At 24.5% G+C, this 26719-nt stretch overlaps 1 protein-coding gene across 1 annotated transcript in view; it reads left to right on the plus strand.

Annotated features, from left to right (window-relative positions):
- Positions 1 to 26719, plus strand: part of LOC129606989 (dynein axonemal heavy chain 10) — a 131883-nt gene that overhangs the window by 93931 nt on the left and 11233 nt on the right. Inside the window, exons 45-63 of the mRNA XM_055517661.1 lie at positions 3169 to 3477; positions 3732 to 3824; positions 4122 to 4282; positions 4914 to 5232; positions 9592 to 9780; positions 13544 to 13679; positions 13867 to 14042; positions 14105 to 14282; positions 14400 to 14530; positions 14737 to 14879; positions 16801 to 17005; positions 18508 to 18667; positions 19234 to 20081; positions 20274 to 21174; positions 21738 to 22297; positions 24164 to 24235; positions 24585 to 24851; positions 26195 to 26396; positions 26451 to 26593. Coding sequence (XP_055373636.1) covers positions 3169 to 3477; positions 3732 to 3824; positions 4122 to 4282; positions 4914 to 5232; positions 9592 to 9780; positions 13544 to 13679; positions 13867 to 14042; positions 14105 to 14282; positions 14400 to 14530; positions 14737 to 14879; positions 16801 to 17005; positions 18508 to 18667; positions 19234 to 20081; positions 20274 to 21174; positions 21738 to 22297; positions 24164 to 24235; positions 24585 to 24851; positions 26195 to 26396; positions 26451 to 26593 — 5193 coding nt within the window. The remainder of the gene's footprint in view (positions 1 to 3168; positions 3478 to 3731; positions 3825 to 4121; positions 4283 to 4913; positions 5233 to 9591; positions 9781 to 13543; positions 13680 to 13866; positions 14043 to 14104; positions 14283 to 14399; positions 14531 to 14736; positions 14880 to 16800; positions 17006 to 18507; positions 18668 to 19233; positions 20082 to 20273; positions 21175 to 21737; positions 22298 to 24163; positions 24236 to 24584; positions 24852 to 26194; positions 26397 to 26450; positions 26594 to 26719) is intronic.

Here is a 26719-nt window from a genome sequence, read left to right on the forward strand (position 1 = left end):
TTTAATCAGAATTACACACATATTTTAAGAATATTTTATAGTATAATATACAATACAACACATAATATTCCACAAAACATATTTACAATTTTTATCATTTCTATTGAATTAAAAAATGATAAAATTCTACATACTAGAAGTGTTCTAGATTTTACAATATTGCTAACTTAAATACATACACACATATTATTTCAAAATTCAATACCATTATGTTGTAAAATTAATGAAAATCAATTCGAAAAATGTCAACATGAATATTATATTACATATTGAATAACTGACACACACATTTAATGTATACAACCATACACCTGCATATACGCAAATATAAATAGATTAAAGCTTAATTTTCCAATACAAACATTTATAATAAAATTTTTGAATTTTCCTGATAAGATTTTCAAAAAAAAAAATATAAAAAACAACTCTGTATGTAAAATTTCCTAAAAGTAAAAATCATATTTCAAAATTTAATTATTCTTATGTAGACAATATTGTAAATATGCTCTGATAAACATGTATGAAATTATATTTTAAAATTGAAAAATAAAAAAACAAAAAAAAACTTTTTAATATTCAGAGATGATAAAATGTATCACTATGCAATGAATTTTCTTCGTTTAAAGAATGGAAAATTCAAAATTGAATTATGACCCATAAATCAATAAATTTTTCTTTTTTTTTTTAGTGTTATTTTTAGGACATTTTTTCAAAAAAAAAAAATTGAAGAAAAGTGCTTATATATTTCACTTTGTTCTTTGTATATACTTTAAAAACTGTCCGTTATCTTATCCGATATTTCGTAAATATAAGTTCGGTTCATGGTAAAAGCCTAGTCGCTGGCACCTAATTTCCTCATTTATAAAATATTGAAGTCAAAAGTTGATCACACCCTGACTTAACCAAAGTAAATGAGTATAAATCTTCGTGAAAATCTGTTCAGCCGAGATACAGATTTATTTTTAGTATTTGGAGAATATCTTTGCAGATATTTTCCAAAATACGAACTATTTTTACTGAATATCTGGACAGAGATTATCTAAAAATAGTTCCTACTTTGGAGTAGTGCGTTTCCGCCAAAATTTCGAATTGCGAAATTTGATGCCATCACATTGTCTCTCTTATTATTTATTGTATGCTATACGGTCGGTAAAAAGAAATTTAGTATAATTGGTTATCCATCTCGTTTTTACATTTACCTGTATCTAATTTTACAGTTTTATACAACACAGACTAAAATCAGAAAAAGTGGACCTGCAAATATCGTAAAGAAAATAGAAATCATATTTCAGTACAATAAATTTTATAAATTATATAATATGTGGTAACATATAAAAATAAAATTATTTAAAATTTGAAGATGTGCTTGCAGTCGTCTTAATTACGATAATATTATCATACCATTAAAAATCTTTCGTTATTCTCGTAAACTTACAGTTCAATTATGAAATCTTGTTTAAATCTGTTTTTAAAAATAATACATTGACAATTTACTCATTGGCTGTCTTTCCTTAAATGTAAGTTTCTTAAGAATACTAATGATGGTATGAAATCGTATATTTTGAAAAGTTTATATTTTGCATTTACGATAATACCGTGATGAACTATTACTACTAGTGCAATACGGGATTGAAATGTAATATAATGAAATTTTAACCACTAAATAAGTCACATCGACGTTGGACTAGATTATTCATCTGACATTAGTTTAATTTTCAGTTGATATCCAGCATATCGCAGCTTAAACGTGACGTTTCTAACTTAAAATCTTAAAGTGAAATGTTCTGTTCTACAATCCATTGTGTTTCGACTCACTGTTTTTTTTTATTTTACTTTTTTTTTATATGATATTTTTTCATTCTTCATAAACTGAAATCAACAAAATTGTATCCCACGTGATACGTGATAAAAATATTTTATTCTAGGATTTTAGGATGTTTAGAAGAGGGAAAAAAATCACTTGTTTTTTGTTCTTTTTTTTTAGTCTTATTGTACTTTATTGAAAAATGCTGTAATTTTCACTAAAAAATTTTAAAAAGCCTAGAAAACACAATTTGTTGTTTTTTTTTTATTTTTTTGCTTTTCAGGTGTCGGAAATTAAAAAAAAAAAAAAACAAAAGTAAACATACCTACCTGTTTTTATTCGTTTTGTGGTCCTATAAAAAAAAAACTGCTTCTGAAAAAATTGAAATTTCTAAAAATCGGATGGAAAAAATTAAATCAAAAAATTTTAAACGTCTACGATTTTAAATTTTTTATAATTTTAGTCGACGCTTTTTTAATGTTGATGGATACCTTCTTAAGTAGACAATTTTCTTTTAACAGAATGTTAAAATTTTTGTTGGATTAAGTTTGCTTGTTCTGTTAACAGATACACCCCGTAGATCTGCTGGGCCAATATATTTTCCTAATGAAATAAAACTTATGCCTATAGGTATGTCCATTCCTACAGTCATTAGTCTTATATAAATACCTATAGGTTATGTGTGCACAAATTTTATATAATTTAGTATGTATAATTACTGACTGCATTGCATAAAATGAGGTAGATTATTTTTATTTTTCGAATAGAGAATATATTGAAAATTTCTATTGAAATACCAACATATTAAAAACAAAATTTTCTTCAATTTGAAGTTAACAAGCCCTGTACAAAATTTCTATGCAGAATAAAACTAATGAAATGAAATTTTTTGAACAGGGTTTTAAATCACATTTTTAAATGAATAACATTGAAAAGTTATAAAATGTCTCTTACATTTTCTACTTGTGTTCTATTGCTTTACCTTTGGGAAAACTATCTGATCCCGAATGAACTGTACAGAGTTTCATATAATATCATACTGACACAAGAACCAAAGTTAGCATGATATATATGTAAAATGAAATAATTCATTTAAAGTACTCGTAATGAGAACAATTCTGACTGAACAATACATGTGACCGAGAAAATGAGATGCAGAATGAAACTATTAGCTATGAGGCTTAAAGTGACACGAAATGCAATTACAATTGTTAGGATTGAAAATTTTTTAATTGTTAAGAATTGTATTTGAATATTATGATAATAAATTGTTATTTTAATTATTTTTATTTTTTTTTAATTTTGATTTAAATTTGCTTGTGATTTTACAAAAAAAAAAATTTGAAATTTTCTTCCATATGTAGTGTGTCTATTTATCATTGGGAGCCAGTATCCTTGAATGTGATCGTCCTATTTTTGACGAATTTATTAAACGTAGTTCTGGTTTCATGTTAGTTGAAGATACAATTGAAAAACCAGCTGAAGGTGGACAATTACCAATATCAAAAGCATTGTTATATGATTATTTTTTTGATATTATAAAATTACAATGGATTTGTTGGGAATGGAATGTACCAAAATATAAACATGATCATAATGCTAATTTTTGTGATATTTTGGTTCCAACAATCGATACAATGAGAACTGATAAAATTTTAAATTTAATGAGTCAGGTAAGAATTCTAAAAATAAATTTTATTTATCAATAAATTTAATAAAGAAATTTTTCTTTCATTTCATTTTATTTGATGAACAAATTATTATTTGAAATATGAACAAATCGTGCGGCAAATTACTCTTGTGCATATTCCAACACCTTTGTTCGACAATTTTAATTCGAAAATATAATCGATTTATATCGAAAAACATTTTGAAATCAACGATGAATCACAACGCAATGAAAACAAATCGAACAAAAATTCAATAGATAAGGCGCCCTTCATTATTAATAGGTGAAACTGGAACATCAAAGACTGCTATCATAACAAACTACTTAAAGAAACTTAATCCGAATACTTTTGTAAGTTTTTTTTTTGTTATTTTTTTTCTGTTTTTTTACCAGATTTAATATTAAAACGAAAATCTTATAAGGAGAAAATTACTTTTTATTTCGGGTGTAATTTACTTTTTGCTTTTTTTTTTTGCTCTGAGTACAATAAAAACAAAATGACAAACTTTTCAAATAAAAGAAATTGAAAAGAGCAAAAAAAAAAATAACAAATTTCCATCATTTATTTTTCTTTTTAATGGAAAATATTTTCTTTGATTTTCTTTATTTTCTTTTCCATATGATGAAAATTTAACAACTAAACAACAGATTATGCTTAATATAAACTTTTCATCACGAACTTCATCAATAGATGTTCAAAGGACAATTGAAGGTTCAGTCGAAAAAAGAACTAAAGATACATTTGGTCCACCGCTTGGAAAGAAAATTACAGTTTTTATTGATGATATGAATATGCCACAAGTGGATGCGTATGTTTTTTTTTTTGATTTTGAAAAGAAAAAATTTTAAATGTTAAATCATAATATAAAAACAGTAGGTGTCAGAATTTCATCCTTCTCTTATAGAATATTTTATGTAGAAATAAATATTAACATTTGTGAATTTATTAAGGAATTATGTAAAAAAATTTCGATTCTGCTTTTAGGAAATTTTCATTTAATTTCATCTTTTTAAAGTGGAATAAATTCTGATTTATAAATATTTAATTGTTGCACTTATACATACAGTGGCATCTCTATAACTCGAAGTCGCACGGGAACGCTAAAACAGTTCTAGTTATGGAAACTTCGAATTGAAATGAAAGAAAAAAAAATTATGCCAATATTCAAGGAAACTCATATGACTTCGAGGTTAAGAGATTTTCGAGTTGTAGAGATTCGAGTTGTGGAGACATCACTGTATTTAAAAGTTTAAAATTATATATATTATATTTTCAAATATTTTACAAAAAATTACTATACAAGATAAATAAATTTGACAATTTAACATAAATGATGTACTTATGTATATCTATTATAATTTAAATTTATATTATTTTCTTTTATATAATATTAATAGTTTTTTCAATAATAATGAATTTTCTTTTAAATTTTCTTTTAGGTATGGTACACAACAACCTATTGCTCTATTAAAACTATTATTTGAATATGGTGGAATGTATGATCGTATAAAAGATTTAAATTGGAAAAAAATTAAAGATTTAACATTTTATGCGGCAATGGGCTGTCCTGGTGGTGGTAGAAATGAAGTTGATTCACGTTTTATATCTATGTTTTCAACTTATAATCTTGTATTTCCAAATGATGATGCCTTAAGGATGATTTATTCATCCATATTCAAAGGTCATTTAGAAAAATTCCCTCCAGTGTTATTATCAATATCTGATACACTTGTAGAAATGACACTATCATTATTTAAGGTAACTGAAATTCATATTAATGGTATATGAATGTAATAAATTGTTTATCATAAATATGTATATATATTTAACCTAATAATGAATTAATGTCCTACAAAGAGAAAAAGGAGTATTTCTTAAGTTTTATTCATTTCGAGTAAAATAATCTATTTTAAAAATGGAATTGTCAAGATTTTACACATTTTATGGTTAGTTAATTTGCTGCAATATTTAGAAACCTTATTGGAAGCAAATCTTATATGTATTATGGAAGAAAAAATGTTTGTTTAAACCGATTATTAAACTACGTTAAACTACTTAAAACGCGCTTAAAGTGAAATTGTAATTATTTTTTAATATTTGTAATTTTTTTCGAATACTCAATTAGTTACACTAAATATTCAACTAAAATCTTAGCCTTTCTAGCTAAATTCTTAAATTAAATGTTTAACTAAATTCTTGAACGAAAATTTTATTGAAAAATCTGAACTCTGAAAATTTATTCAAGAATATTTGTATAAAACATATTTCCATCAAATACAATTATTGAATTAAAATGTTTGCTTTTAAATCGAAACTTTCTCAGAAGGCATGTATTGAAACGAGGTAAAATTCGATAAACTAACTACGTTTATATGTAAATGAGAGTTTTTAACCCTTTCCCAAGAATTCGTTTCAACTTTTAAAGTATGCAAGCATATGTCTATATAAGATTATTTATTCTGATTTTGAAACAACTAATTACATATATATATATTTGTGTAAAATTCCTTTTGAAATTGTTAGAGTCCAATTATAGTCCAAATAGAATGAAATGCCAAGAAATTTTTACAAACAAAATTTGCTTGATTTCAAGTTTTGAAAATTGTCAGTATTTTTTGAATTAGTACATTTCACATAAGAGCATTTTTCTTAAAACCCTTTGATACTTATTCTTCTTAAAACCCTTTGATATAAGCGAACCATACTATGAGTTTTACCTGTGCAAACTGTTATGATTAAAAACTACGGGTCTACTGCAATATTTAATTAGAAATCATATTATTACGAAATTTTTTAAAAATTCGGGTAAAAATTAGTTTTGCTTTGAGATATTTTAAAATACTGATTTTTCCATAAATACTGATTTTCGCATAAATACCGATTTTCGCATTTTAATTAGTATCAATGAAACATAAAGCTAACCTTCACAATTTGGAACTCTGTTTTATGATTATTTAATATTTGTAACATAATGTTCACATAAAGTAATAATAAAACTTTAATTGAAAATTTAAAGAAAAATTTTCTGTGATTTATGCGAGTATTTAAACTATTTAAACCTCCTTTTAACTAAAAGGAGGAACAAAGAGCTTTTGGAATTGTTCTTAACTCTAAAACCGTAATATAGGTAATTTAAATAAATTATTACGAGTTTATATTACAATTTGCTTTTGAATAATTTATAATATTATATTTGCAGATTTCGAGATTGGCCCTCGTAACGAAAATTTCATTCTATTTCTTATCAAAATATTAACACCAATTTTTTTTATTATAAACAAATTTCTTTATATTTTTTTTTTTTTTGCACATCAATTCTTATAGACACCTCCCTTTATTTTTTGGACAGATTACTCTTGCGATACAAAATCAAATTTTATTTATAATCATACACGCGTGTACACGTAAATAAATAAATGATAACAATATCCAGAAATAAGTAAATATTCATCATTTTCCGATTCCTCACTTTTCTTATTATATTGTGTTCATTTCTACTCATACATAATATATGTATGTATGTATACAATGAAAAGACATGGATTTTCTTTTCTTATTTATTTTCGCTTACTGCAAAATATTTTGTTAACGAAATTGTCATATTTTTTTTTTGCGATTTTCTTCAAATCCATCTACAATGAAAACGATCAGAAAAAAAACCTTAAAACTACATGTAAAAACGAGAAAAAAAATAGAGTTGACCTTGTCAACTCTGTGATACCCGTACGAATTCGTTATCCTATGTGCGAATAAAGATGCCATAACTGACTATGTAGTTGCCGTATATTGATTTATGAAAAATTTCAGTACAATGTGTTTTTCAAAATACTGTGTGTGCCAAACTACTGTTGTAAGTTGTATGGCAGCTACCACAAAGAGCCAAGAAATTTTAACGAATTTTATCAAGCACATCGGCCCTACTAATATATTCCCTTGTGTGAAATTTCAATACCATAGCTTTTATAGTTTCTGAGATATAGCCAAATAACTTTTGCAGTTGTATGGCAGGTACCAGAAGGAGCCAAGTAATTTCAACGACTTTTATCAGACACATTGGCCCTACTAATATATTCGTTTGTGTGAAATTTCAATACCATAAATTTAATAGTTTCTGAGATATAGCCAAATAACTTTTGAAGTTGTATGGCAGGTACCAGAAGGAGCCAAGTAATTTCAACGACTTTTATCAGACAGATTGGCCCTATTAATATATTTGCTTGTGTGAAATTTCAATACCATAGCTTTTATAGTTTCTGAGATATAGCCAAATAAATTTTGAAGTTGTATGGCAGCTAACCGAACCGGTACCCCGATCATGTCCAATTTAAATAGGGTTCTGGCACTTAATACAATAAATCATTTGTGAAAATTTGGTGAACTTAGCTCAATTAGTTTTTGAGTTATCGTTGGGACGGACGGACGGACGGGCGGACGGACGGACGGACGGACGGACGGACGGACAAAGCTAAATCAACTCAGAATTTGACGCTGATCAAAAACATACACTTGAGTCTATATCTAAGACCGTTATTTCTTAGCGTTACAAACGGTAAGGCAAATTTAGTATACCCTTCGAACATACGTTCGTACGGGTATAAAAATGAGGAGTTGGAAAGGAAAAAAGTAGCATGTTATGCAAGGCAACTTACTAAAATATTGAAGATGATTTATTAGTAAAAATCCTATCTGTAACTAAATAAACTACAAAAAAAATGATTTTATATACAATAAATTTATTTCTGTATAAAAATGATAATGTGTATCATATTAAATGAAATATGAATAAAGAATTTATTAGAAAAAGAAAAAAAATATATATATATAAAAAAACACAATACAGTCTGAAAATTCAAGGACATCAATAGAAATTCGGGAATGATGACAGAACGGTATGATTGAATAAAAAAATTACATTTTGACAATTATAATCATGTTTTTGAAATATACGAGTAAAAAAATTAAATTTTACATATTTTAATTTTTATCCTTATTCCTGAATTATTTATACTTATGTCTTTTCATTATTGAGTTAAGCGCCATTTAAATAAGGTGCTATCGAAATTCAAATAATTTGATTTTTTCAATTTTTTTCTTATTAAATATCATCTTTGTAACATCAGTTATAAAATATTGCATGTTTATGTATAAAATTATAAGAAAATTTTATTTAATGTAAAAATCATACGGTTCTATTATTCTTCTCAAATTTGTTCTCACAATATTTGTGAAAAAAGCTGTGTATTGCGCTTTTACAAACTTATTCGATATTTTGAAATTTTTATATGACATATTAAGAAAATATATGTAAGTACATTAATTGAAAAAAAAAGGAGTTTTCATTTAAGGAAAAGGAGGAATTCAATTCGACATTTTGGAGTTCGGCAATTAAGTCAAATTTTGTATTTCAAAAATTTATTCTTTTCCTCCATATTATTTTGAATAAGCTTATAAATTTTTGACAAACTTTTAAACTAGATTTTAAATGTTAAAATTATGTTTTTTATTAAATGTATGTGGGTATGTCAATTGTTAAGTTACTATTTGTATTGAATCTCTTTTATAATAATAAATTTTTATATGGTCTAATTATTTTTGAAATTTATTTTTAGTTAGCCTATTTATTTGAATATTTGTAAGGAAAGTGTGTGAAAACCTATACATTTTTGATATTTTTCATTCAATTTTTACATAAACAAAATTTTTACTTTTTTTCTCAATTTAATGGGAAAAATATGTGGGTTAAAAATGGTGAAATCGTAAAAAGAATACCGTTCCTACCCTCTCTTATAAAAATCTTACAAAAGAGTTTTTATTTGGTTTCTTTGAAGAAATGTTGATTCTTTCCTCTTATTTTCTTTCCTTGAATAATGATTTTGTAGTGTTTGAATAATGAAAATATTTAATCAATATTTATTTTCTTTATTGTACACTTTATGTATATTACAAGTATATAATATATTATACACATTATGTGTATATAAGTATATTATTATGTATTATGTAATAAAAATATAAAAAAAAAATTATTTTATTTTTTTGTTTATTTTTTTCTTTTGCATACTACTTTATTCCAAATTCCATTTTGTACGCTATTCAATTATATATTGTGGAATCAAGATTGTTATTGTTGAATTACCGCCAACACCATCAAAATTTCATTATATATTCAATTTGAAGGATCTCTCAAGAATATTTTCTGGTTTACTATTAATTCATCCAAAATATTTTAAGGATCCTAGTTCATTGGTTAGAGTATGGCGAAATGAATTCATAAGAGTTATTTGTGATCGATTGATTTCTGACAATGTAAGTACTTTTACGCTTATTATTATTATTATTGTTAAAATTGCTTTTTCTATTTTTATTTAAATTTCTTTAACACGTTTTTTAAAATATAATTATTATATTGATGAATATTTAATATTATACTACCATATTTATGTACGTCCCATATGTATTAAATTATTAATGTTTTAAGAAGGTCGTTTTAAATACGATATTGTACGTGTGATGTTCCTAAAGGTGCGTACCATGTTCAATTAAGAGTTTGTGTTCATCAGGAATTTAACAATAGCAGATACCGTTTTAATAAACTCATTTTGACTGAACTTGATACGAAATTGCTCTAAAACAAGTTCGACAAATAAGTCCATTTAACAAATGACTTTTAGTTTTAAAATTCGTACAAATGTACTGATTGTTAAATTAACAAAAATATAACAATTTCTTCTAGATTCTTTTCGATACAAATTTTTTTTATAAAAAATTTAATTAAAAGCTCTCGTATATGCATATATGCAAATTAACTAAGACGTGTTTATATAATAATTAGATATTGTGCTATTTTATGGAAATAAAAAAGTTGGTCTTGAAACTTATTCAGTTCCGGGATCATTGCCAGACATTTTATTAGCATAAATTGTCTAACTATAAAAGTAATTTGAACAAAGCTTTAATTAGAGTTAGATTATTCAAATACGTTTCCGAGAAATTTAATATTTTATGACGCAATTTTTACATAGGAAAATTTGCAACTTATTGTAGAACACAAATTCAAGATATACGAACTATATATTCAATATTGATCCGAGTTCCTCAAAATGCTTAGATTTCAAAAAGTATTTTACTACGTGCATAATTAGAAAAACTAATTTTTTATAGCAAATAGTATAAAATTGTTTATGAAATAGTAAAAGTAAATTGATTTTGTTAAAATACGTTTTCTTCTGCTCAAATCCTATTTATATTATAACCAATTAATAAACTATTGAGTTGAAAGTACGTCACAAGATTTCAAAAATTTCACCTTCAATTTTAAGTACATTTTCATTAATAATTTATTATGTCTTTCTTATATGTCAAACTTTAATATGATAAAAGTAAAAATATTTGTTTTTCAAATCCTTTTACGCATCAAAGTTCCTCCTTTTTCTTAGTTCTATTTTTGATTTTGTTTAGTTGTCAAGTTGATGAATTGAAAGCAATTATAATTATTTGCTTTAGGATAAATAATAAATATATAAAAGAAAGAATTTTCGGTAATAGCTGAATATATATTATAAACAAATTCCATAAATAATTCTAGAAATCAAAGACAATCTCCATATTTATACAAACATATATTTTTAAGATAACAGTAAATAATCGTATAGGTTAAACACAAATATATTGTAGAAGTTAATCAAATACGTAGCAAATATCAAAATATTAAATTTTCATCATGATAACCAACAATTTTATAGGCTAATTTAAAGTTTTTTTTTACAAGTCTTTTTGTACGGTAGGTTTGTATGGTATAAATAAGAACTAAAAGTTTGCTGCTACAACGGACGAGTTTATGAAAATTCATTTAAAAGTAAACTGTACCATGCTTTAACAAACTTATTCCGTGATCAAAAATATAAAATAATAAACAGAAGGTTTATGTAAACAAAAGCATAGAGGGAGGTCTTCGATTGAAACGGAAATTAGAATTTAGCAAGGAATTGGATTGTCTAAATGTTTGAAGTGTGGGGTTCGAAAATATTCTCATTAAATAATTCAATTCTGTTTAAAATTTAATTTCAATTTCTTTGAAATAATTCAAGTGTTTTTAAATTTTTAAATGATATATTTTCAATTTATTTGTTTATTCATATTTGCTAAACCGCCTTTAATATCCCAGCGATCAATTTGTTCAATTGTAATAAAAAATGATTGATATTTTATAAATAGTTCACATCAATTTTGTATTTGTATGCATATTATATGCATTGGACACACTGTAAAATTTTTGAAAAAAATGAGATAATAATCAAACAAAATAAAGTGTTAAAATTAACAATAAGATTATATCGAAACTAACAATTACACTAACAATATTATTCGTTAAAACCAGTGAATATGACTAAATGGCTAAAGTATTGCCGAATATTACCAAATCATAAATGGACACTTTAAATTAAATTTAATAAATAGTTAAGAAATTAAAAAAAAAAACCTTTTCGCCAAAACCCCGAAATAAATAAAAATCGATTTGCTCTATCGAATAATTGTATTAAAATGGAAAGTACCCTGTAAAAAATGTAAATTTCAATAACTAAAACTTATATTTAAAATTTCTACTGATGAAATGATGATTCTGTTGATGATTAGAATTTTAATGATGATGATAACAGTAGTATATTAATGATATTTTATTCTATTATGCTGCTTAAGGCAACTTCAATTTAAGTTGTTTACATTTCTATTTGAAGGATTCTACTGAATGAATTCTTTTATTTTTAAGCCATTTTAAAATTAAGGGAATGATTTTTGTAAAAAGAAATTGACGACTGAACAACATGTCTACCCGTATAATTATACTATTTCTGGAAATCTAAAGTACTGTTTTCTGTCTAGAGAGTAAGAAATAGTGCAATGATCTGCGGAATATGTTTAACTAGAAAACGTAATTAATATTACTTTATCATATAACTGGGTAGACGCTTATATTAAGTATAGTAGATCTGCCACACATGTAAAATTTTCAATAATATCTTGAATCTAATAAAAGAGGCAACATTCGAAAAACAAATAAGGCGAGTATTTCCTTATTTAAAAAAATATTCTTTGTTGAGGGACAAAGAAGCCCATATAAATTCAATATTTGTAAAGTGCAATTAAAATAATCTGTAAAAAATGCCGTCGAAAATTACAAAATTCCGATTTCTCTCTTTTGCTCTTTCGCTTAAGAAGTACATATATATGTACTCGTATCGTATGTATATATTTCCCGAATGAAAACTTGTATAAGATAACATTGATTTTGTATTAGACAAATTACATATGTACATAGATAAGTTCAAGAATTCCTTTTAAATTTTTGCAATCTTCTAATTACAAAAATTATTATAATTTCTTTTTTATTTCATACTTATTTCCTTTATCCACGTTTCTTTGTAATATGACGAAAATTCTCAAAAGAATAATATCTCCTTCTCTTCTGTCATATATTTGATTTTTTGCTCTGTGAATCCGGAGAAATTTCTATTTAAAATTGGTATTTTTTGGTTTACAACACTTGTAGCCGTGTACATTTAATGTTTTTTTTGGTTTAGTAAATAAAATTCATCGATTTTTTTTAGTACTATAGGTTGGCTATATAGTAGATTACTTAAGTAAGACCAAAAAAATCGTTAAGTAAATAAATCTATGGTGGGAGATTAGAGTTAATAGGTTTCCTAACAAAAATGAAGATTTACAAAGCAATTTTATTATTTAAGAATAATTAGTAAGATTGAAGAAAATTAAAATTTAATTAACAATGTTGAGTGTAAAACGGGAAACTCATAGTTTTGGAACACATTCTCGTTTAAGATAGTCATGAAAATATAATTTAACCTTCTTTTGTGAAGAAAAATATTTTATAAAAAATCGCAATTAAAATTTATGACTTAAAATTATTTAAGTTTTTAAATTTCTTTTATTATTCCTAGTCATAAATAAAGAATTACCCGCTTCTTATCATCTATTAGAAAATTAGTTATATACTCAATTTCTTGAGATTTGTGTAGTCTAATTAATCATATAACTAATTTCTTTTTAACAGGATATAAAACTTATGAAAAATCAAATCGAGAAGCAGATTAAAATGCAATTTCCTCCTACTTTTGAGGCTGACAAAGGTATACAAATGAAAAAGATACCACCACGACCAGGTGCTCCACGTAAAAGGTTAGACAAAGGTAAACCGATATTTTCAATATTACCTACAAGCTCAATGTCAAAATCAATGACTATCAAAAAATAGCCAAAAAATGAATTATAGCATTTTGACTTTCTCCTGGAGAAACTTCTTAAACAAATAATTATTTATTATTTAGTTTAAAAACTTATAATTTTTTGCGATTACTAATAATCTTACCTTTTCAGACGAAAAAACATCATGTGGCAGTAGTCAAGATGAAGGTGAATTTATAACAATGGCCGAATATGCTCTTAGAGATCCTATATTATTTGGTGATTATCGAAATGCTGTTAATGAATCTGATGAAAGATATTATGAAGATCTTTTAGATTATAAAGCGATTTACTTTTTATTCCAAGAGGTCAATATGAAGTTTATCAATTTATTTTAATTTATAAATTAGTTTTAAATTTCAATAACCAGATTCTTGAAGAATATAAGGAAAGAGTTGAAAAATTAAATATAGTACTTTTTGAAGATTGTCTTGAACATTTAACTAGGGTACATAGAGCTTTAAGAATGCATCGTGGACATGTCCTTCTGATTGGAATTGGTGGTGTCGGGAAACGAGCTATAACGAAACTAGCAGGTTTTGCAGCAGGTAAAAATTGTTTTTTTTTTTTTTTTAAATTTTGAAAATATTTTGTTTCAAGAAATTGAAGAACACGAAAAAATTAATTTTGTGGAGCTAATTTTTAGTTTTATTTTTCTCTTGTAGAATGTCAAAACTTTGAAATAACAGTAAGCCGAGGATACAATGAACAATCATTTAGAGAAGATGTAAAATCACTTTATATAAAAGTTGGCGTCGAACAAAAGAAAGTCGTATTCTTCTTTACAGGATCTCAAGTAAGGAGACGCGTATATATATAAGTTTATTGTGAGTTAAAATCAATAAAATTAACATTTTGCTTTGTTTTTTTTTGTCAATTTCAAATTGAACTTCTTCGACTTAACAATTAAACCAAAAAAAAAAATGGATCAATCTTTGATTCCTAAATAAAACTGAACCTAAATAAAACACCGGAATAAAAAACAACACACTACACGTAAAGGTTATTGAAGAAGGTTTTCTAGAACTAATTAATAATATTCTTACTGTGGGTTCAGTTCCAGCTCTTTTCAATGATGAAGAAAAAGATAATATTATCGGAAATTGTCGTACTGTCTGTGAATCGGCTGGACTTTCACCCGCAAAGTATATCAAAATTTTTATAATTTCATTTACATTTGTTAAGATTGCAGGAATATATTTATTTTATTAACCATACGTTATACATACAAATTCATAGGAATACCGAATAAATAATTATACATGTCAATAGCGATATGCTAAGCATATGATCCTTCTATATACCTATGTACAAACAACACATAAAAACTTTTTTGGGCTATTAAATTATCAAATTGTTTACGTCATTCATTATTTGAAATGCAGAAGGCTATTTTCAATAACAATACATTCAATTATTGTGCTATGAAATAAGAAAAGATAAGTGCTATATTATAAAGGATCATGTAAACAAGAATTATTTTACCATAAACGTAAAATAAAGTGAATCCTCTTCAGAAAAAAAAAATATAATTATACAAAAGTATACTAAAGCACTTAATTAAATAAATGAAAACTAAATAATGTAAGGAATCGAACGACAAGAGTATACAATAGGGAACAAAAAAACCTGGACATTCAAAAATGTTCTACAGTATAGTAAGAATTTGAAAATATTAGAAAATTTTATAGGGAAAATAATGAATAACTAATCAAATGAGAAGAACAAGAGCATGAACAATTTTTTGAATACATAAAAAACTTTAAGAATTTTTTTAATTTAAAATGTGTAAAAAATTATGGCAGTCTAATTGCAAAAGGATTTTTATGGTTTGCGAAGCGAATAACTTACTCCAATACAATAAAATCATTTAGTTTTCAGGAAAATAATCTAAAGATCTATTCTTACATTCAATTTATTCAATATTAATAAAATTATTGATTATAAAACGTTTAAAATAATACTCCTACATATTAAAAAAAATGTTATAAGCTTTTCACTCATGGTCAAGAAATTAAACTCAAGAAATCCACTTTTAAATTTTGATTTTCGAGTCGACATTTTCAAGGGCAACGATACGTATTTAGGCATTTTTCGTATGTGCTAAATGCTGTGTTTCCACCCAATGTTAGCGTGTCTAACTCAAAACTATTACAATATACCGCATCTTAAAATGTTATATAAATCTACACAGATTTAATAATTCAACTAAATAATCAAATAACATTGAACATAATTTTGAATCGAAAGACAATCATTTTATGATTCGAAAGTTGTTCCTCTGAAATTCGATAAATTAAGTGATTGAAATGGATATTGTTTTGATATTTGCCATCCGCCATACGTACTGGCAATCATTTACATTGTCTTTTATTGTATATACAAATTATATAATAAGAAAAAAATAATTCAATTTTATTTTCTATTGTCAGGATAACTACGATCAAATAAAAGTAGAAAATGATAGATGTACAAAAATAACATAGAAATTGCTGAATATCTATCATTTGAATGACTGACAATAACACAAATATTTAATTTTTATATTTTATTGATGATATTTTTTTACTCTTACATACATACATACATATTATATTTTACTATTTATAGTTTTTCACATATTCGACGTATTTTTATGAAATTACAAGCAATAATCTTTTTATATATAGTTTTTAAGTAGAAAATATAAAAAAACAAAGTATATATAGATAGATGGTAAAAAGAAATGAAAAGTTATACAGCGTTGTATTCTTTTATTATATGTATAACAAAATAAACTTATTTTTTTTCTCTTTGGTTTACATAGCCTTTTGCAATGCAATTTGGCCCAAAACAAATCTCATTTTCTCTTATTTATTTATTTATTTATTTATTTATTTAATTATTTATAATATAATTTTTATTTTTGTGAATATTATTAATTTTCTTGTTATACATTTATAATTGAATATTCTCAAGATAAATAACTAATATATAATCATATCAATTTTAATTTGAATAACAACATAACCATTATATGCTATACATATAAAAGTATATTAAATAATATTCATCATTTATGTATAGAGATTCAGTATGGTCATATTTTTTAAATAATTGTGCTCAAAATCTTCATGTTGTTTTATCGATGTCACCGGCTGGCGATTCTTTACGAAATTATTGTAGAAATTTTCCAGGTTTAATTGGCAGTACATCAATTGATTGGGTATTTCCATGGCCAACACAAGCTTTGTTTGCGGTAGCTGAATTATATTTATCAGAACATCCAATGGTAATTTCAAAATAGTAGTGTAATTTTTAAATCAAGAAAATTGAATTTTTTTTATATTGATTATTGTAGTAAGTTTTGTTTGGTTTCGTAACAAGTTTTTAATATAGTATTTATGGTTTCTCTTTGAAAGTATTTTGTCATTTCTATACTGATTTTTCCGACATATCTCTCTTAAAATTTTAAAGTTTAACTTAGTTATATTTTTTTGAATATTGCACAAAAACCCATCTTATGTTTTTTTGTATTAAGGACCAAAACGGCAGAGTTAATGTCTTTCGATTTCTTAAGTTAAGTTTTTCTTTATTGACATTATACCTTACTAATCGTAATGAATCCCACATACAAAATTTCTATTTCAAGAAGTAATTCATTCGTTTTTTGTAAATTATTTATAATGAAATTAACCTTAATTTAAAATAAATGGTTCGTTATGAAAATTAAATTTGCAAATAATAATTTAAAATAATTTCAAGGTATGTAATCGTTATACAGGTAGTAAAAAAATTTAATATTATGAGAAATATATGTAGGAAATTTTTCTTAATTGTGTTATTATTATAACAGTTACAAATTTTATATTAAATTTTCACACAATTTACATTGTTCCGTGAAATGCATTTTGATTTTATACTTCCCCTTACTCTTTTTCTCTCTAATGAAGAAATGATAAAGTTATCAAATATTTAAAGTAATAAAGTGACCAATAAACTTAGTTTTCTCTACTTGTATAATTTTTCTTTTTCTATTCTTTCATTACTTTGTGTATATATTTTAATTTTCATGAAAATAATAGCAAGAAAGAAAACAAAAAATCAAGAAAATAATGTCAAAAGGTAGTGAAAAATTTTTTAATAAAAAATTGACAAATTAAATTTATTTTCAACTAATGAAAAAGCATTTTCCCGTACTCTTAACTGATTTTTGTGTTACGCTCTTAAAACAAATGAAATAAATTAAGAAATTTTCTTTTCTATTTGTCTCTCTTTCTTATTTTCTCTCTCTCTGTTGGTTCTTTTTTTTTCTATTTTCTTCTTTTTTTGTCTTTTTATTCATTTTCATTATTTTTCTATTACTGTTCATATAAATTAAAATGGTTGTATGGAAAAACTCTTTACAAAGTGGAGAGTAAACAGTTATTCTATAACGTTAGATTAATGATGTTTTTATGCAGCATTTGCCTTGGTCCTTGTTGCTTTTTATATAAAGTGTTTTATACTTGTTGTAGATGTTTTACTTTATCAAAAAAAAAAAAGTTGTGAATCGTTTCAATGCTTAAATTAATTAAACTTTGTGTAAATTTTTGTTTAAGAAAATTTTAATTTTCAACTTAGAGAAAAATATTTTTCTTTTACAAGAATTTCAATTTTTTTTTATTTCGATTTTTCGTTTTTCATGTTAAAGTGTTTTTCAAATATTTAAATTTTTATTTTTTTTTTTTTGCTGTTCTTTTAATGTTGTTTTTTATTGTGAAAATATTTTTTAACATTCTTGAATTTTTATAGATTGGTGAAGCACATCGTTTATCTATAGTGGAACACGTTGTACATGTTCATAGCAGTATTGGTTTTTATACATCTGATTATTTACAGAAGTTACGACGTCGAAATTTCGTTACACCTAAACATTACCTTGATTATATAAACACATATATAAAATTAATGGGTTTGTAATTGAAATTTTTGGTAAAGATAATTAATTTTAAGTATACATATATAATAAGTATAGAAAAACAAATATTTATGGTGTATTGTAGCATTAAAACGACTCGCATTATTCGGAAAACAAAAAATTTTACGTACATTTTAAAATAAAACACATAGTAGTAGGTATGGTATTTGCACTGTGTCGTTTTGGATTTTGTAATCAGGAATCAAGTAATTTGTTGGGAAAACGATGAAGTGGCAATGTTTGAATGATTATGATTCGTGTCAATAAAATTATTTTTTTATTGACAGGAAGCCTGTTGAAATTGCAGATTATTTTTTGTTTGCATTTTAGTAGATTTAATAATCAGTCTGTAGAAAATATTTTGTTTCATATTTTTATTAAAAATGAAGCTTTAATTCAAATTTGCTAAAATACAGCATTTATTTTTTTAAATAAATCTTAGTGTGGTTTTGTTACTCAGAAATTATATTTAATATAACTGTTACTTTTACTCTATTACCAAGTTGATTAAACCATCTTTTATTAATTGAAAATATAAAACTGTTAACTTGTATTTGCAGAAGAGAAAAACAGTTCTATAACAGCACAATGTAATCGTCTTCAAGATGGTATAATGAAAATAGATGAAGCATCTGCACAAATAGATATTTTAAGTGCAATTGTAGCGGAACAACAAAAAAATGTTTCTATTGCTAGTGAAAAATGTGAATTAATGATCATTGATATTGATAAATCAACACAAAGTGCTAATACAAAAAAAGAAGAAGCATCGATACAGTCAAAAGATGTTGAAAATAAAGGTAAAATAATTGCTGTTGAAAAAAAAGAAGCTGAAGAAGCATTAGCAGAAGGATTACCAGCATTAGAGGCAGCACGGGAAGCTTTAGCTGATTTAGATAAATCTGATATAACAGAAATTCGTAGTTTTGCAACACCGCCAGAACCTGTTCAAATAGTATGCGAATGTGTTGCAATTTTAAAAGGATATAAAGAGATTAATTGGAAAACAGCTAAAAGTATGATGGCTGAAAGTAATTTTTTACGAAGTTTACTTGAAATGAATGCCGAAATTTTAACATCAAAACAAATATCCGAATGTCGTAAACATATGAAATTATCGACTAAATTAGATGAGATGCAATCAATTTCAAAAGCTGGTTACGGTCTCTTAAAATTTGTTAAAGCTGTATTAGGTTTCTATGATGTATATCGTGAAGTTAAACCTAAAAAGGATAAAGTAGAATATTTAATTGCAGAAAATGATCTACAAATTAAAACATTAGAAAATTTAAATACTGAAATTCGTAATTTAGAAGAAAAGATTATATCATTAAATGCACAATATACTGAAGCAATTAAAGAAAAGGATGTTTTAATGGAAATGATGAAGGAAGCAGAAAGAAGATTGGTAATTATAAAATATTAAATCAATTATATTTCAAACAAAGATTTATAATTCGAGAATTATTTTACAAATAAGAGTACGTATGTTCCTAATCACTTTATTTCTGTCTCACTAGGTTTAAAAATTGTACATTTCTTTATTTTTATTACATATCTTAAACTTACCAAGGTTATAATATTGCCGATATACTTTTAGGTTGCTTCTAATAAACTACTGAGTGGTTTAACATCAGAAAAAACTCGATGGGAAATTGAATTAGAAAATTTATACAAAGATCAAAATCAATTAATTGGTGAATGTCTTATATGTGCATCATTTTTATCATACACTGGTGCATTTTCATGGGAATATCGTAAAACAATGTTATTTTCTGATTGGCTCAATGATTTACTTGAACGTAATATACCAATACAAATGCCATTTAAAATTAATAACTCTTTGACAACTGACGTTGAAATATCATCATGGTCATCGCAAGGTCTGCCACCAGATGAATTATCCATTCAAAATGGCATATTAACATTAAGAGCATCAAGATTTCCATTGTGTATTGATCCACAATTACAGGCTTTAACATGGATTAAAAAACATGAAGCTAAAAATAATTTAAAAATATTATCATTCAATGATACCGATTTTACTAAACAATTGGAAATTTCTATTACATATGGAGGACCAGTATTATTTCAAGATGTTGATGACTATATTGATCCAGTTATTAATAATATTTTACAAAAAAATATATTATATCAAGCTGGTAGAAATTTTGTTGTTGTTGGAGATAAAGAAATTGATTATGATAAAAATTTTCGTATGTATTTAACAACAAAATTTTCCAATCCAATATTTAATCCATCAGTATATGCTCAGGCTATGGTAATTAATTATGCTGTAACCCAAACTGGTTTGGAAGATCAATTACTTAGTGTTGTTGTTAGAGCAGAACGTCCAGATTTGGAACAGCAGCGCGAAGAGTTAATAGAACAAACAAGTTTAAATAAGCAATTACTATCAAATTTAGAAGATTCGTTATTAAGAGAATTGGCAACATCAGCTGGGAATATGCTGGACAATGTAGAATTAATTGAAACTTTAGGTAAATAAGTCCTAAAAGACTAAGTGAAAAAAATAAAAACGTGATATGAAACCCTTAATTGTTGTAATTTAAAGAGTAATTTTTAACTGGAACTCCCAATTTTTTTCAATAAATTTTTGAAATATTCTAATAATTTTCATATAATCTTTACATATTTATGGCTATTAATATAAAACAAATTTTATATAAAATCAAAAACTCATTCGCTGGTTCTAAAAACTTTAAGGTACAATATAATTATTAATGATTGAAGGATTTACTAACCAAGTTTTTGTTAAGTTACCAAAAAGAAAGTTATTTTTTCATTCATTCAAGCTTTAATCTTTGCAAAATTTTACAACATATTTGTCACCCATATTATTAAATTTCAAAATACTAATTAGTGAAATTTGTTTTATTTAAAATTCTATGTTTATAGAATACATGAAATCATAAATACATGCCTTATTATTTCAATAAATCAACAATTTATTACAAATATATATTATAATATATATACATACCTAAATATGAGTGAATGACTAACAAACAAAACTAAATTTTTAATTTAATTTTTTAATTAGAACATACAAAAACAAAAGCATTTGCTGTACATGAACAGCTTGAATTGGCATCAAATACATCAAAGGATATCGAAAAATTACGTGATGGCTATCGCCCAGCTGCTAGACGTGGTGCAATATTATTTTTTGCTTTATCTGATATGTCAACTGTTAACAGCATGTATCAATATGCTCTCAATGCATATTTAGATATATTTTCATTTTCATTAAAAAAATCAATACCAGATTCAATGTTATATAAACGTTTAGAAAATATAATTGGCACATTGACAGAAAATGTTTACTGTTATGGTTGTACCGGTATATTTGAACGTCATAAATTATTATTCTCATTTCAAATTGCTACAAAATTAGAAATAAATGAAGAGCGAATGAAACAGAATGAACTTGAATTTTTTATAAAAGGAAATTTGGTATTGTCAAAGTCAGAACGTAAATGTCCATCAAAATGGTTAACAGATACTAATTGGTCAGATATATTAAAATTATCAAGTGATTTTCCAGATCCATTCAAAACATTACCAGAAAATATTGAGGAGAATATAAATGAATGGAAAATGGTAAATTTTATGAAATTTATTAAATATTTTGATTTTTCTTGTTGTTTTAGTTATATTTCAATTTATTGTAAAGGATAATCAGTTTAATTTTGTTTTAGCAAAATTTATATACAACTAGGTTTTGCTAGTAGGCAAAAATATAGGAAAATCATAAATTGTAAAAGTTTTAAAATACTTCTTTTGACTATTCTTTGCATGTTTTTTAATAATTTTTTTAGGTAAAATTTTTATCATAAAAAATTCCATTAAATTGCTTCTTTAACTCCACTTTTATTTGCCTGCAAATAATATTTTCAATTGTAACCTTTCAAGTATTTTGAAAAAAAAAAAAACAAGAATTCAATTCAAAAATGGTATTGTTTTAAAATTTAATTAATTATTGTGCAATTGATGTAAGTAAAGAATTTACACTTTATTTTTTCTTTCATAAGACAAACTATAGGTAGATAGCAGGACATTCAATATAAAAGTATATAAAACGTTATTGTATTTATACATTTATTTTATTATAATAGAGAATATAAAAATCATAAAATATGTTATATAATCCATTATAATGGTAATAATTAATTTAACTTTTTAGCTCATCTTAAAGGCAAATCATAAATTAAAAAAGAATAATAATCCCACTTAAGTATCAGCTATACTGCCTCTTAAGATTATATTTAATTACTAAAGATTATATTCATATTTTTCTCTTTTTGACATCCTATATACACATAAATCTGTTCTATTATATGTCCTCCTGAGTGTTTTATATATGTATATACATATTTTTGTTTTTGTTTCTGAATATAAGACAATTTCATTTATTTACTTAATTACCTCGAATATCTAAAGCTGTGAATCTTAACTACTATAATTTTAAAACCGTATAAAATTATATAAAAATTTTTTTTTCTTGTGATTTTTATTATATTAATAAATATGAGTTATTTTCTTTTATTGTCGTCAGTCGTCTTGCTGTTAAAATTTTTATCTATTAACGAAACTAAAATAAATACAATTAAGTATTTATTTCAAAAAAAAAATTCTTATTTTCTTCTATTCTTTTTGTTTTACGACAGTTAAATCATCGCATTGATGAGGTTTATAATTGCAATAATAGGATATTGAACATTAACAATATCAAGCAGAATATGTTCTTTGATCTGGAAAGTTGAGATTATTAATACATGAATACTCTTGAATTACTAATTTGGTTTCAATAAAATTCAAGCTAATATAGTAGCGACAGCTAAGTTTTTATTATAAAATATATTAGAAAATTTAATCTTATATTCTATAGTTTAAGAGACTGGAAGCTAGGGAGCTAAAATAAACTAAAAATAAAATTGTAGCGTCTAAGAGGCAATTTTTTAATTGGAATTTTTCATAATGTGTTCAATATTATATTTATAAATTTAAAATAATTTATTAAAAATATGTTATGAACGTAATTTTGAAGGATTTATAATATCATGGATAAATTTAATATGAGTGAGAATTTGAAAATAGAGAAATAATATTACAAAAAGTTATATAATTCAAGTGAAAAAGATGTTAACGGATTAAAAATAAGAAATGACAAATAAATTTCCTGTTGTTTTTCTTTCTCTTTCCAACATTTCTGTTTTTAGTATATTTCTAAGTTTTTATATAATATTTTCAGTTTACTTTTGTAATTTTTATTAAAAAAGTTGTTAAAGAACAATAAAATAAAGTAAGAAAAAGAAGGAAATAATAAAAATAATAAGAGAAAGAGAAAAAAGTATCTCTTTATATCTTTTTCATTCTTCTCTATCTAAACTGATTCTCCTTTATTTCTTAAATTTATTACATTCTATTTTCTTCTCAGATTTTTTAATTTTTTTTCTTTATTTTTAGTGGTTTGATTTGGAAAACCCTGAGGATTATCCATGTCCTGGAGATTTTAATGTTATATGCAATGAGTTTCAGGTGAGATCTTATACTTTTAATTACAAAATTTACGTTTTTAAACTTAAATGCATGTCTGTTTTTCAAAAAATATAGTGAATAAAACACTTAATGTTATTATCGTGAGAGCTATTGTACACTTTTTATACGATATAAGATCAGAAACTAAAATTTAAGAGAAAAATAAAATTTACTTATTAGTTATTACATAAAAGTTCCTTCTAATACATAGTTAACAGTTAGTATTAATCACTGTTATGTAAAATACATAAAAATTGTTGATTAAAATTTAATAATTGAAATGAAAATTAAACAAAATTCATTAACAAAACAATTTATTTCATTTTTTCTTTTCTTACTTTTTTTTTAGAAATTAATGTTTATGAGATGTTTTCGAGTTGATAGAATTTACCGTTGTGTCAATAATTATATTAACGGACTTATGGGAGAGCATTATGTTACACCGCCTGTTATAAGTCTTGTTGCAATATTTGAACAAACAAATTGTACAATGCCGGTTTGTTTCATATTAAGTCCCGGTTCTGATCCTACAAATGAATTAATGAAATTAGCAGAAAACTATGGTGGTGGTATTGGAAATTTTCGATATATTTCATTGGGTCAAGGACAAGAAAAGGTAAATATATTAAGGTGATATAAAATCTTTTTTTTTAAATTATTTTTTTTCTAAAATGAAAAGTTTGAGCTATAATAATACTATATTCGTGTTTAGAGACTGTAGAATGTATTTATTTTAAAAATCGCAAATAGTGTGAAAATTCTAAAAATTTCTACAATTAACAATGATTTTCTTTCAAACATACCTTAACAATAGAAATTTAACTATTTTTAAGTAAAAATTTTTGTTTTGTTCTGCGGTAAAATCAAAAATTCTGACGTTCATTGTGTTCATTTTTTAACTATGTATTATGGGCCGTAGTAAATTTAATTTAATTCACATAATATACTAATTAAGAAAAACGCTCTACATCTAACCTACATTATTGCTGCAATGATAAAAAAAATTAAAAAATAGAAATCGCTGCATCCTAAAATAAATAAAGTAAAATTTAAAAAAAAAAAGTTTTTTATTTGTCAAATATGAAATTCTTTTATTTTTTTGTTACATTTTGTCAGTTTGTAAAATAGTAAAACTCCAATATGAAAAAAAATACTAAATTCGTGATATAGAAAAGGAGATTTTTTGTTTAATTTTTTTTTTTTTTGAAATAACACTATTAATATTCTATTTAAAAATATTTCTAAAAACATTGTAGTTAGTTTATTCGGCCAATTTTCATTTGACGTTGTTTTTTCTATATTATTTATTTGTATTTCAAATCACGTAAGCTGGCAAACCGAATATTCACTATTTCAATAACAATTTTTTTTTTTCAACTCTTCCATATATGCAGATTAAATCGCATTCATTATACATTTTATCCACAATGTATTCCAGTATACAAATATACCTATGTACATCATCAATAAAATAAAATTTCTTGTAAAAAAAAATTACAAACCAAAACTAAAATCTAATCATCTAAAAATAATAATTCAATATTTACAAAACGTGTCATTTTTTCCGTATTTCTATATCTGCATGCAAGTAATAAGTTTTATTTTAAAGCAATAATCATAAAATAGCACATTTCTTAAAAGAATCCCGTTAATAACTGAAAATTCAAAAAAAGTAAGTGTTTATTATATAATACAAAGCCTAATAATTTAACACAAAAATTAATGTAGATTGAAAGCCTAATGATTTACGAATATTTAAGAAGCTCATTGAGATATTAGAAAAGAAATGAATTAATTTTAAATTAAATAACAAAACAATTAATTGAGAATTTAGTTAATTTGCCGAAAACGCAAAAGATCCCTTTTTTAATCTAAATTTACATTGAAATTTTACGAATTTCATTGAAATTGTATCCTTACAAAAAATTAACATATTATTAAAAATATTTTTTTTTTTAGAAAGCGTTCGAATTATTGGATGCTGCAATATCATCAGGATATTGGTTAATGCTACAAAATGGTCATTTATTAATACCATTTATTAGATCATTAGAAAAATATTTAGAGAAAGTTGAAAATCCACACCCCAAATTTCGATTATGGATAACCACTGATCCAACTTCTACCTTTCCAATTGGAATTTTACAAAAGTCCTTAAAAGGTAACATTTTTATTCCTTCATTTTGTATGAAACAATATAAATTATTCTTTGCAGTTGTAACGGAATCCCCAAATGGTTTAAAATTAAATTTACGTTCAACATTTTTTAAATTAAAGCAAGAAACACTTGATTCGTGTACTCACAGTACTTTCAAGCCATTAGTTTATACTTTAGCCTTTTTCCATGCTGTTGTTCAGGTAATTTTAAATATTTTATAAGTAATAAACTTGTTAATAATAATGTATTAATATTAATTTAACTAATACTATTCATTGCAAAAGAAAGAGTTTTGGTGTACCAAGACAATCTGTATTTTTATAATT

The sequence above is a fragment of the Condylostylus longicornis genome, unplaced genomic scaffold, assembly GCF_029603195.1.
Source record: "Condylostylus longicornis isolate FDR11 unplaced genomic scaffold, ASM2960319v2 ptg000023l, whole genome shotgun sequence".
Lineage (NCBI taxonomy): Eukaryota > Metazoa > Arthropoda > Insecta > Diptera > Dolichopodidae > Condylostylus > Condylostylus longicornis.